Source organism: Microtus oregoni, unplaced genomic scaffold (assembly GCF_018167655.1).
Source record: "Microtus oregoni isolate MIOR12 unplaced genomic scaffold, Mior012 000005F_ref0000423, whole genome shotgun sequence".
NCBI lineage: Eukaryota > Metazoa > Chordata > Mammalia > Rodentia > Cricetidae > Microtus > Microtus oregoni.
The window spans coordinates 59,021,017-59,034,916 of NW_024543064.1; the positions used below are offsets into that span (position 1 = coordinate 59,021,017).

Consider the following 13,900-nt stretch of genomic DNA (forward strand, 5'->3'; position numbering starts at 1 on the left):
AAATTATATGTCCCTGTAGTATAAAATAGAAGTTACTCAGGATCGCGAGGAGTGCACCCACACACTGAGACAATGGGGATGTTCTATCGAGAACTCACCAAGGCCAGCTGGCCTGGGTCTGAAAAAGCCTGGGATAAAACCGGACTCTCTGAACATAGCAGACAATGAGGACTACTGAGAACTCAAGAACAATGGCAATGGGTTTTTGATCCTACTGCATGTACTGGCTTTGTGGGAGCCTAGGCAGTTTGGATGCTCATCTTACTAGACCTGGATGGAGGTGGGTGGTCCTTGGACTTCCCACAGGGCAAGGAACCCTGATTGCTCTTTGGGCTGAAGAGGGAGGGGGACTTGACCAGGGGGAAGGGGAGGGAAATGGGAGGTGGTGGCGAGGAAGAGACAGAAATCTTTAATAAATAAATAAATTTTTAAAAAAATAAAAAAGAAGTTACATTCATAGAACCACACAAAGAAGTTTGAGAACAGCAGACTTCTGTTAGAGAAAATTCTTGAAGGATAGCATGAGATAAAGCAATTCTTTAATTAATAATTCAGATTTTTAAATTAAAATTGAAAATAAAGGAACTCTAGTCAGAGGGAATAGCATGAATAAAAGTAATAGAAATGTCTGAAGACACATTGGGAGATACCCTTTGCTTCACTGGACAGCTGGGTGTGGAATAACAGGGAACTGCCATGTTGTAGAAGACAGGGTTTGTTTGCTGGACTTCACTTGAGATGAACTGAAAGCTCTGAAGTGACTAGGAACATAAGTAATGTAAGAAATGCTTTGAGGGACTGAATTTAACTCTAGCTTCAACCTAAGTAAGTGGCTAGCAGTTAAAAGAGAGCTACCTAAACACACACATAGGAAGAGCCAGAGAGCTAGGACAGACAGAAGAGAGAGGGGAAAGAGGAAAGATAAAAAGGAGCAGAGGGAGAAGAGAGGGGAAAAGAGAAAAGCAGATGGGAGGAGGAGAGGCTAAGGAGGACGGTAGAAGGAAGGAGGGAGGCAGAATCTCTCCACTGTGTTTTCATTTCTGCTAACAGTAGAAAACTGCTCCTGCAAAGACCACCCTGACTTAGAGAGAAGAAATGGATTAAATGGTCTCAATGCAGTCTGCCTGAATAACAGAAAAACATTGATTATATAAAGACAAACTAAGTAGATGCAAAATCTGAAAGAAAAGATAACCTAAGTCAAAAGGCATTTATCAGTCATGAATATACAAACATCAAAACCAACTCATAAAAATCACACCACAAAGTAGCAGATAATAAAATTTGAATAATTCCAACTACTAGCAATTCAAGAGTATAGGATTTCTGCCCTTGAGTACAGAAAATGAATGAGCACAACATGCCATTACTGTAGATTTAGTTTGAGCTCCTGATCACTCATCCTGTAGGCTCTGGACAAGGTAAGGTTGAGTACCCAAGTCTTACAGCCAGAAACAGAGATAACCGCTATGTCACATACCCTATGGGTAACAACTGAATTCTTTCCTTAATATTATAAAACAAAAGCCTACACATAAAAACAAACTCGAAATACCCTGCACTGGTTACACAGTTCATTCAGCAACTACTACCTAGTATATACTTTGTGCAGGCGTAGTCCTAAATGTTCAACCACTGCTATGATGAATTTGATTTTATTCATTGTGGGTCAATTTAAATGATAAGACATAGGGCTAAAGAAACAGTTCAACAGTTAAAAACATTTCCTGCTGGGCTGGAGAGATCGCTCAGTGGTTAAGAGCATTGCCTGCTCTTCCAAAGGTCCTGAGTTCAATTCCCAGCAACCACATGGTGGCTCACAACCATCTGTAATGAAGTCTGATGCCCTCTTCTGGCCTGCAGGCATACACAGAGACAGAATATTGTATGCATAATAAATAAATATTTTTAAAAAAACAAAAACATTTCCTGCTGTTCTAGAGGACCTGTGTTAGTGTCCAAGAACCCAGGCTAGACACATAGCCATTTGTAACTCCAGCTCCAGAGAATGCAACACATTTTTTTCTGGCCTCTGAATATACCCAAACACACATGGCGCGCGCGCACGCGCGCGCGCGCACACACACACACACACACACACACACGCACACATGGGGCACACACACATATATAAAAATAAATCATTCAAGAAGTATGTTCTGATACTTCTGTCTATCTCCAGATCTAAACACACAAAGGACTGTTACAGAATCTTAAAGCCTGGTGGTTTATTCAAGTCCTTGATTCAGTAAGCTGGACGCTCACCAGTCAAAACACACTGCAGTTCTTGGAAGGAAAAGAAGTACTGACCAGAAAGAGACTGTAGCTTATAAGAGTGAAGACACAAATGTAATCTTCATTTTTTGACTATTTCATGCAAAGAAGTACTAGGAATACAGTATTAAGCAGCACCATATAAATCTTACAGCAAAGACTCTCACAAGTGTTTCAGGCTATTATAATGATAAACATGACTTTATAAAACTGGGAGAATACACTCTGACTTTGTAAGTTTTATTGCTTATATTTTATGACTTAAAACATTAACCAATGGCTTTAAACAACTCGTCTTATATACTGTTATTTTAGCAACAGTACTTTTATCATGAAACATATTTTTAAAATCTTGACAATTCTCATAATAAAAACACAATCTTTTATGCTGTTAAAATGAAGAATTAATTCTGAAAGTAGGTATCACATCACAAACCTTTCCTTAAAACACAGCATCTCGGGCTCTAAAGACATACCTCGTATTCAGGAGTATTGACTGCTAAGGAGGGAACCAGGGAAAACAGTTCACTCAGGGCCTTCAATATGAGCGGCCTCGTGTCACAGCTCAGCCTTGGAGAGAGAGCATTCCAAGTAGAGCGGACACAGACAACCTGTGAAGCAGATAAAAAGTCAGTGACTGAGTAAAGGCAAACTCGGATGGACTCCCTGGAGCACTGTGGTCCAGGCACCAAACTCGGATGGACTCCCTGGAGCACTGTGGTCCAAGCACCAAACTCAGGTGGCCTCCTTGGAGCACTGTGATCCAGGCACCAAACTCAGACGCACTCCCTGGAGCACTCTGATCCAGGCACCAAACTTAGATGGACTCCCTCGAGCACTGCAATCCAGGCACCAAACTCAGGTGGCCTCCTTAGAGCACTGTGACCCAGGCACCAAACTCAGATGGACTCCCTGGAGCACTGGGATCCAGGCATGCTGGCACACGTATGTAATCCTGACTTCTCTGGAAGCTAAGGAAATAGGATGCCAAATCAAGTTCATCTGTACTGCAAAACAAATTCAAGGCCAGACTGGACAACTTAGCAAGACCCTGTCTCAAAACAGAAGTTAAAAAAGAAAAGAAGAAAGGAAGGGCACTGTGGATGTAGCTCTGAGATCAGTGAGACTACCCTTAGCATGTAGGAGGCCCTGTGCTTGGTACCCAGTCCTGCACAGAGTAGCCAAGAGGGCTCCATTACAATATAAGAAGAAAGAAGGCCACTGCTACAAAGTAAGATGTTATAAAGTAGTTACCATAAATTGTTGAAGATGTTAAAGATGCAGCATGTCTCATAAAATTGTTTTCTAACTGCTTTGTTTCAGTTATCAAACACCTTCCCCTGCTGTAGTTTAAATATCAAGCACACCGCACCTCACCCAAAGGTTTGGCCTTGCTCATGAAGTCACCTCACCCCAAGGCTTGGCGCCACCTCACCCCAAGGCTTGGCCTAGCTCATGAAGCCCTTCGAAGGTGGAGTCCATGAGTGTTCTACCCACACCAATAAGTTGATGAGGAAGTGGCACCTGTTAGACAAAGGGGGTCACCTGCTCATGAACAGTGCTCCTTGTGCTTGGCGTTCTCCCTTCCCTCCCCAGCTCACCTCTGTCCCCACCCTCCTCCCAAACATCCTAGGCTGCCATGAGATGACCAGGCCTTCTCTGTCATGGTGCTTTGCCTTCCTGGAGCCCATAGCTACAAAAACACGAGAATGAGATGGCACTTCTGCAGTGGGAGCGGAGCAAAGCTGCCTCTTAAAGTCACTCTCTCAGGTGCTGTGTCCCAATAATACTAACATTAGAGGCTCCCTCCCTCCCTCCCTCCGTTTCTCTCTCTCTCTCTCTCTCTCTCACACACACACACACACACACACACACACACCTACGTGCAAACTTCCTACATACAACATTAACTCCAGATTTGATACGTGTGTGTATATATATCTATATGCACCTATTTTTTTAAACATCCACCCCAGAAACACACACACAAAAGGGTAAAATATTTCATTCAGAAAATTGGGGGGGATTAATAAATATAAATAAAAAATTCTCAACTAAATTTGCCTTAGAGAAATGTTAATAAATGTTTATTATATAATGATATAACAAAATAATTTAACTTTAAATAATTTGAGGATTTTTAAAGTGATTTCAGATAAAGAGGCTGCTAAGCATTAAATCTGAATGCAAACACAAATGTAACGTCAGTTCCCTAATTTCCTTAAACCAGTGTTCCTAGTCATTACAATATCTGATCTCACAGTCATTCATGTCTTCCTTAATGTTAATTTTAGCTCACCAAATGATTACTTGCCACTGAATATTTTCCTTCTTTCCTTTTGGTTTTTAGCTTTTCAAGACAGTCCTGTCTGTCCTGATAATTTGATCCTACTTTTTTTCCTGTTTGTTTGGTTTTTGGTTTTTGTTTTCTCAAGACAGGGTTTCTCTGTGTAACAGACCTGGATGGACTGGAACTCACTTTTGTAGAACAGGATGACCTCAAATTCACTGAGATCCACCTGCCTCTACCTCCCAAGTGCTGCGATTAAAGGTGTGAGTCACCACCACCTGGCCTCACTGATTAGTATTTTTATTAACAATTTTAAGATACAGGCAGGAGAAGTACCAACAAAGAACCAATTAGAATTTAATAGGATTAATCCTTTAAAAACACCCAACTCTTGGTCTGCGCTGTAATTTATGTATACAACTTATCTCTATCTACAAACCAATTATTCAAGAAAAGTTACATGAAGTAGTAGTTTCAGATGTACATACGATGCATGAATAATACATGCTTAAAGACATGTATTAAGACATGACCCAAGATAAAAGAGCAGAAACCATACCTCCAGAAAAACTTGGATTCATAATTTTTGCTCTAATTTCTTCTTCCCATGAAACAGCAGAAAAATAAATATTCTTTGCTTTGGAATCTACTACACAATCTGACTTGAACAAATATTTACCAAAAAAGAAACATTATGGGCAAGGCATGATAGTGAGCATACACACACACACACACACACACAAAACAAAACAGCTCTGGGATTTCAAATAATTGATGTTTCAAAAGTAATAATTAATATTAATTTAAAAGATGTAATTCTTTAATAGCTACCCACAAAGCAGCATGCATACATCCAAAGCAGTACACAGAATCAGGAGGAAACAAAACATAAAATGCACTTCAGTCCATTGAATTTATCAAGCTGCATTCGAAAGGAAGTGAAACATGGGATTCTGTTACTTGGCATGACTAGAACTGTGTTGAACATGAAACAGTTGAAAGAAGAATCGAGGAAGGTAAGAAGTGTCAGTGGGTGGGAATCCTGACATTGGGTGTCAAGAGATGGTAAGGTTTGAGAAAGAACTTGGAGAAGGAATGGGCATATGCACCAAAGACAGCAAGCCAATTATGAAAAATTGTGTGTTGGTAAACACTGTATGCATGCTTGGAAGGCAGGTGGGTCACAGAATTCCTAGAACACCAAAGGATATGGTTCAATGTATTTTCAAAAGAAAAGATATCTCCAGAGATTTCAGAATTGAGGAACCCACAAAATAAAGAGTCTTACTCCATAAGGAACCATGGTTCGGTAACACTCCTCTGTGACTCTTCAAAACTTCATGTGGTCGCCAAGTCAAGGTAGCCACTAACTCTCCTCCTTCCCACACCTCTACTTCCACTCCTTGAGACAGAAGGGCTGCAGAGCTTCCCGAAAGGTCACACCCAGTAAACTGATTGTCCCTGTTTACCCCTTACCTTAAATGCCCACCTGATGCTAATCTTGGAATTTCAAGACCTATTTTAAATCCCACTTCCTCATTAAGGTTTTCTCTTAAAATTCAAGTCCACTTTTTATTTCTCTTTTTCCCTTCAACTTCTAACACTTAAATTGCAATGTCACTCAGTTTAGCATTTAATTATACACTGGTGTTGCTCACTATTTTTGTGTACGGGAACTGTCTCTTCAACTAGATATTAAGATCTTGAAAGGCAATGACCATGTAGCCTGCTTCTTGGCCTTAACTCACCCATCACAGTTGAATGTAAGAAATTATCTGTTTTCATCAAGTACCAAAGGCAATGAAACACTGGGTGGGGAAGCAGGAAAAAAGTCTTAGGGAGAGAAGAAAGAATTCAAAGAACTAGGATGACCATTTGGTACTCGATAACCAATTGGTGTGCCCCTCCCTGGTGAAAACTTTCTCCCACTCTCAGCATTCCCTGACTGCTTGTAGCTCTTGGTGTAGGGTTGAGGTCTCCTAGGCCTTTCCCCATCCGAGATAGCAGGTCTAATGTTTTCCTGTTCAGCTCATGTTTAAGCAGTCAGGCTAGTGAGGTGTTTTTCTGGACATTCTAGGAAACACAATCTCAGAGCAAACTTCCTGTTCCTCTGGCTCTTACACAACCTCTTCCACAACGAACTATCCCTGAGCCTTAGATATGGGAATTATTTGATACATATGTATTTATGAATACATATGTATGTATGTATCTATATCTATGTAGATATAGATATATGCATGTAACAGCAATTAATGAAAAAAGAAGCCATGAATTGAGGAGGAAGTATATGGGAGGGCTTGCAGAAAAAAAAAGGGAATGGTAAATGATATATTATAATCTCAAAAAATAAAAGAAATAATTAAAAAATTTAAAAGCCTAAAACAACAAACAAACAAATCTAAGAGTGCCAAATAAGAATGATTATAATAGCCACCCCTTAAATTCTTTTCATTAAAAAGAAAAGAAAATAAAAGAACAGAACAGAATTCAGGACATGAATTGGAAACTGAAATCCGTGGACTCTAACAACCTGGGTCAAAACCAAAGCTAAACAAAGCAGAAGGAAACTGGAAAGAGGGGAGCATTCATAGGAATTAAGAGTGGGGTAAATTAGTGAAAATGAGATATTTGACGTGTGTTTGACTAGGATTAAGGAGAAGATGTAAAGAGAACCATCCCACAGACAAGAGGGGAGACGTTATTCAGATGTGAGGTTGGTCAGACAATGGCTGTCATTCAAATACTTCTTCTATAAACCAATACACATGGAAAGGTCTGCCTCACACTGCAATAGCATGCGATGAACTCTCAGGACTGTCTGGTACAAAAGCAAAAAGGGAGCCAGTCCTCTCCGAGTGTGGAGTAAAAATACACCCTTAAAGCATATTCAGAGCTTTGAATTTTTTTAAATTTTGTCTTCCACCTAAAAAGTTTAAAAAATAATGCCTACAAAGGCATTCTGTTGACTGAGTTTTCTGTTCTGCCCAGTTCCTACAGTCATTAAGTCCCAAAAAAATCACACAGAGGTGTACACTAGTATAAACTGATTGGCCCAGCATAAAGCAGGCCTTACATGACAGCCCGGTATACCCGAAACAAGAGGAGGAACGCCTCTGGCAAAGCAGCTTCCTTAAACCCTCTGAGCTTCCCAACCTGGGCTATTGGATATGAGCGACTCAGCCTCAAGACTACTTAGTGTCAGCCCTCCTCCCTGCTCCCTTATCTCCATGAGCCTTACAGATGCAGTCCTTCTGATGGCGGAGCTGTCCAGCTGTCTCAGATTGATCTGACTTTTGCTGGTTTATTCTGTGTCTGCTGGTAAGTAACCCATAACTCACCTTTGTACAGAAATAAACTGACGTCTTTATGTTTTGTGTTTTATTTTGGTCTTGAGACAGGGACTTACTGTGTGGCATGGACTGGCCTTGAACTCAAGCAGTTCTTCTGCCTCGGCTTCCCAAGTGCTAGAATTATAGGCCTCAGTCATCATTACTACCCAAACTGACCTCTTTTAATTTCCAAAGTATGTGATTGATTCCAGAGGGGGAAAAGGGATACCAAATAGCAGAAATAAATAGGTATATACTTGCATTGTGGCTGCATGTATTTTATGGAAGCTGTCAGTTTTGTAACCTAGCACAACTTCTTTTTAAAAGTTGATATAGAAATAGAAGACATACACTATAGCCTGCTGAAGACAAGGAGTTGGAAATGAGACTTCCACTTAAATACTAGCCCCTGGAAAAACGATCTCTGGTTTAAAGGTTGGATGAAAAACCAAATGGCCAAGAAGTACGACATCAGACATGGTAGTGAGCGGGGGCACCTGAAGAGCTCTGGAAGGACTCTCAAATGCATACCCCAAAATTTTGCAAATAAATATAAAAACAGGCCCACCTAAAAATGAGTTCATAATGAAAAATTAAAAATTCCCAGTGATAGAGCCTATGGTGAGTAGGAGAAAGAAAAGCAGAGGAGGGTTTCACTCTCTGATCTCAGGGTGAAGAAAGTGAAAGCAACAATACATCAAAGAAATAATGACGTTGTTTACATCCCAATAAAAGAACATGACATAGTGAAAAAGAAGCGGCAAGTTTTAACATAATAAACTAAAGGTGCTGGGATTTAAAAATTAGAAAGCAGGGACAGCTAGATGGCTCAGCATGTTGCCATTTTCCCAACAGAACCTCAAAACCCAATTAAAGGTAGAAGTGTCCAGACTCGAAAAAATTTGCCCTCTGACCTCTGCACATGCATTATGACATCCACACACATGCAAGCATACAATAATAAGGTTTTGCACTATAACTGATGATTGCACCTGTAATCATAGAATCTAGGAGGTGGAGACAGGAGGATTGTAAGTTCAAAGTTATCTTCACACCTTCATGGGGAGTCTGATGCCAGCCAAAACTACATGGGACTTTTTCTTTAAAAAATAAAAATAAGAAAGGGGCTGGTGAGCCATCTTAGAGGGTAAAGGCACCTACTGTCAAACTCTGACAACCCGAGTTTAATGTCCAGGACGTACATGACAAAAGAAGAGAACAATCAAATGCTGTCTTCTGACCTCAAAACACATGCCATAGCATGTGCGCCCACCCACATTCACGCATACACACATGCATGTACACAAAGTGGGGTGTGGAGTCCTCGTCTCCTCCTCCTTCACCTTTTCACTCATCCGCCATGAGATGAAGTGACCATTTCCACCACATCATCCGCAACCTAACATTCCTTGCCACACACCCAACAGCAAAAGGGGCCAGTCAGCCATGAACCGAAGCTCACAAAATAGTGAAGAAAAATAAAATGTGTTTCTTCTAAGTTTATTAGATTAAGTATCTGATACTTTAACAGAAAGCTGACTCCTTCCCCCTACCACACACAAAAATGGTGACCAATATTTACAAAGGGAGTTTAATCTTTGATGACACTGGTTGGTTCTAGGGCTGAGAGAGTAAGAATGTCAGTCTAGTATAGCACTGCTGTGCCAGAACGAGGCTCTCAAAAACAAGGTGAGGGCTTGGGGAGAAAGCAGAGCAACCCTTAAAAAGCTCCAAATGATTAGCACCTGAACAATTTGAATAACTAGCAGTATCGGTAATTAGATTAAAATGTGTAGCAATATTCACTGATATAGCAAATGGAGAAAAGGATATGGACATATAGAGAAGAAGCAGCCTTTCCTTAGGAAAGAATGCTAACTGATAAATGCAGAGGCAATGGAAATCCAATCACTGCCAGGCCAACAACACAGGTCTCAGTGCCATAGCAGCACCTACTGATGGGTGCCAAACTTGGAACACGAAGTTTGAGAGCAAACAGGACAGCTGTACTGCATCAAAGCATCTCCCCCAAGAGAAAATGTTTTAATAATGAACGAAAAACAGGAATTACGGTAGAGAAATGTGGCAGAGATCACCCTTAACGTGGGAGCAAGGTCTACATTCACAGTAATAAGATATTCAACACATCTAAGATGACAGCCTTAGTTCTGAAATAGTCCTGCCGAGTCATGAGGAGTCATCACATACGCCTAAATTAGGGAATATGTTCCCAAATAACTCACCAGGAATTTTTTAAAGTATCAGGATCACGGAAGCCAAAGGGATAGACACATCAGCCCAGATGACAAGAGTTCAGAAATATGAAAACTAAACTCCATGTGGAATCCTGGAATAGAAAGGGACCCGAAGGAGACCAGGAGCGGGAAACCTGGCAATAGCTGAACATAACGGACAGGTGAGGTACTAGCCAGGTGGCAGAGTCAATCTCTCAATTTTGATAACTATATTCAAGTGAAATCAGCAAACAATTCAGATTACAGGAGGCTACGGAAAATCGGAAATGGATAAGAATTCAAATTTTTATATTAGTTTCAATAAAACCTTATTTAGGGAATAATTCATGCCGGGTGCTGGTGGCACATGCCTTTAATCCCAGCACCTGGGAGGCAAAGGCAGGTGGATCTTAGTGAGTTCAAGGCCAGCCTGGTCTACAAAGCAAGTTCCAGGAAGGTGTAGTAATAGGAGCGGCGGGGCTGCGTCCTCAGCACCCTGGCCACCTGCTAGCTTATGCCTCGAAATAATTACACGGACACTGTATTCTTTTAAACACTGCTTGGCCCATTAACTCTAGCCCTTACAGGCTAATTCTCATATCCCGATCAACCCATCTCTAATAATCTGTGTAGCATCAGTCTTACCGGGAAAGATTCTAGCCCACGTCCATCCTGGGTCTGAACTTCATGTGTCTGCCCAGGAGAGGGGAGCATGGCCTCTGCTCCAGAAAGCAGAGCTGTCGAGTCTGAGCTCACTTCCTCTACCTCCCAGCATTCTGTTCTGTTTACTCCACCCACCTATGTTCTAATCAATAAAATGGGCCAAGGCAGTTTCTTTATTAGCCAATGACCTTCCTCCATCAGCCAGGACTCTTAAACAGAGAAACCCTGTCTCGGGAGGAAAAAAAAAAATAAAAAGGAAGTAATTCACATATTCACATACAATTGCTCCAGGTAAGTGAATCTCAGCATACGTACAAATTTGTATTAGCATCCCAATCAGTGTGAATCCATTTTGGTCACCCTTCCTAGAAATCACAGCTCACAGCTTACTCTCCATTTTCTCTGTCTTCCCACCCCTTGTGAACCACAAGTCTACCTCTGTCTCTATCATTTTGACTATGTGTGACTTTTCCTGTAATTGAAGTCAAAGAGCATGTGCTCCTTTATAGTTGACTTCTTTTATTTAGAATGCTGTTTTCAAGGTTCATCATGTTACTGCAGGTATTGGCACTATTAACTAAATATTATTCCATTCTATGTAATATATTTTCCATATTTCTTAACCTCTCCATAAGATTTCAAAATTAATGGTTAGAAAAGAACAGAAAAAAAGAACTAAAGAAATAATGGCTAAAAATATCCAGAGTCAATAAAGACATAAACTTGTACCTTCAGTCTTAGGATAAAATGTTGTTGCTGCTGTTGTTAACACCATGAATGTTAAATGATGGAAACAAAGAAGCATCTTCAAAGCTAAAAAGAAGAAACACACAAACTATCTTTCAAGGAACAGCTTAAAACAACAGACTTGTCAAAGATAACAAACCAGAAGAGAGTGAAATAAAGCCGTAAGTGCTAAAGAAACTGCCATCCAGTGGTACTAAACCTACCATTCAACAGTGAGAAGGAAAAAACAAATATATATATATATATATATATATATATATATATATATATATATATATAATCAAGCCAGGCATGATATCTATGAATTACATGCAGATAGCAAGTTAATTCTTAAGTACAAATGACTCAGTGCCTTGTTGAATTTGTCTGAGAAGAAATTTATACTAGGCTAAGTGTTTCATTATGCATATTTTATTGCTAAGGAAAATGATAATTTCCCCATGTCATTCTTATGCAATAGTAGCAACACTGAATGTAAAGATTAAGGAGTGCAGTGAGATGCACTAAAAAGAGCACAGGATTGGCGTCAGGGACCCTAGGCTTTCGCATCCCATAGCTGTGTGACTATGGCAAACCCATTAATCTCTCTGTCGGTTTCTTCAGCTGCAAAATGGAAACAATACTAGTGCATGTTCTTTGGATCACACGAGGTTGACAGTAAAGGCTGCACAGAGACAACTGCAAACAAACATGCTTTACGTGCTAAGAAGACAGTTATTGCTGCTATAACCAATGTGGGGGTCAAACCCCAGGAGCACTGGAGCTTTTGCTCTTAATTCCTGTGCTGTAAAATTACTTTGTTCCTGAATGGAGAATAGAGCGCTATCTCCCAATCTTACTTTCAAAAGCTATTTCTAGAAATTCCTGAGAGCAGCCTACTCCCTTTGTCCTGATTCTTTTCTCCAACAGAGGGAGAGCTTTATAAAAACCTTTAGACTATGAAAAATGCCTCATGTGCCCTTTTCATAATGAAGGTAAAAGAAGCTGCCTTTACAATTAAAGGACTCAAGCCATCATCACATAGAGAAGCCCTCTTAAACCAATTCAGCATGCACAATTCATAGAACAGGATGCTTCTGTTACCAAGGTACAATAAGCTGGGATAAGAGGAAGCATAAAGACACACAATCGATGAGACAGAAACAATGGGGGAAAAGCACTCTTTCTTACCCAAATAATATGGGCTTAAAGGTTATAAATATTTTTAAAATGACTAACACAGGTTCATTTATGCAATTTCAGTCCTTTAATGTTTAAAACTCGTTCATCAGGAGGGCAGTGTTGTAGGAAGAGAAACACAAATCAGTCTAAATACAGAGTTGCCTTGGTTAAATCTCCTACAATCTAAAGGGCAGTCATTCCAATGCTTTTGCTCTTTGTCCTGCTCATGGCAAAGAATACAAATGCACTTTTCTAAATCCCACCATGGCTAAGTGATGAAAATTGTTTGCTACTCCCATATTAACAAGCCCCAACATCACTAACACATTTCCAAAGTTTCTCAGAGGAACAACTCAGTGTTTTGAAGTACACCCTTAAAGCATTCTCATACCAGAAGAGGGAGGCAAAAAGTGTGCAAGTTACATAAGCAAGAGCTGATGGTCTTTTATGGACAGACTCATCTACACACTAAGCAGGCAATGGAGGGTTCCTGGCTCAGGGTCTAGGGAGGTTTTAGTCCGGTTTGTTTTCTGTCCCCTGGAGTAAGAAGCCATGGGTTTTCTGAAACAGCCCAATAAGGGCACACCCTTCTAATGCAAACTCACTGACTTGTCTGCAGGAACAGAAGAGCACCAGGAAGAGGTCCAGGGAACATTCACCTCGTAGTGGTATAGATGCTACTGGAACTCATTGTATACTTATTGATACTTTTAGGACTTAGTTCTTTCCTTGTACCCTGCTGAGTCTGGGTCTAGCCTATTGCTGCTGATCTCTTCGCTCCAGGATAGCTGGCCCTCAAGAACCCAGCAGATGGTCCTGCTACTGACTTCCATCTCACTTTAGGAATCTGGGGTTACCGATGGAACTCACTACATCCTGCTTTTTAAGGGTTCCAGATCTGAAACACAGGTCATCAGGTTTGCAATGCAAGCCCTTTAACCTGCTAAGCCATCTCCTCACCCTGATTTTTTTTTTTTTTTTTGGTTTTTCGAGACAGGGTTTCTCTGTGGTTTTGGAGCCTGTCCTGGAACTAGCTCTTGTAGACCAGGCTGGTCTCGAACTCACGGAGATCCACCCTGATTTTTTTAAGGCCATTTCTCGCTTTTTTTTTTTTACTTAAATGAAGGTCAGATTCCAAGGTGACAAGGGAAAATAGAAATTCAGTCAGCATAGCTTAAGACACCCCCATCCTCCCCCTA

At 40.6% G+C, this 13,900-nt stretch overlaps 1 protein-coding gene across 1 annotated transcript in view; it reads right to left on the minus strand.

Annotated features, from left to right (window-relative positions):
* Focad (focadhesin) overlaps nt 1–13,900 on the minus strand; it is a 286,838-nt gene that overhangs the window by 120,590 nt on the left and 152,348 nt on the right. Inside the window, exon 16 of the mRNA XM_041651620.1 lies at nt 2,751–2,885. Within this exon, the coding sequence (XP_041507554.1) occupies nt 2,751–2,885 (135 nt within the window). The remainder of the gene's footprint in view (nt 1–2,750; nt 2,886–13,900) is intronic.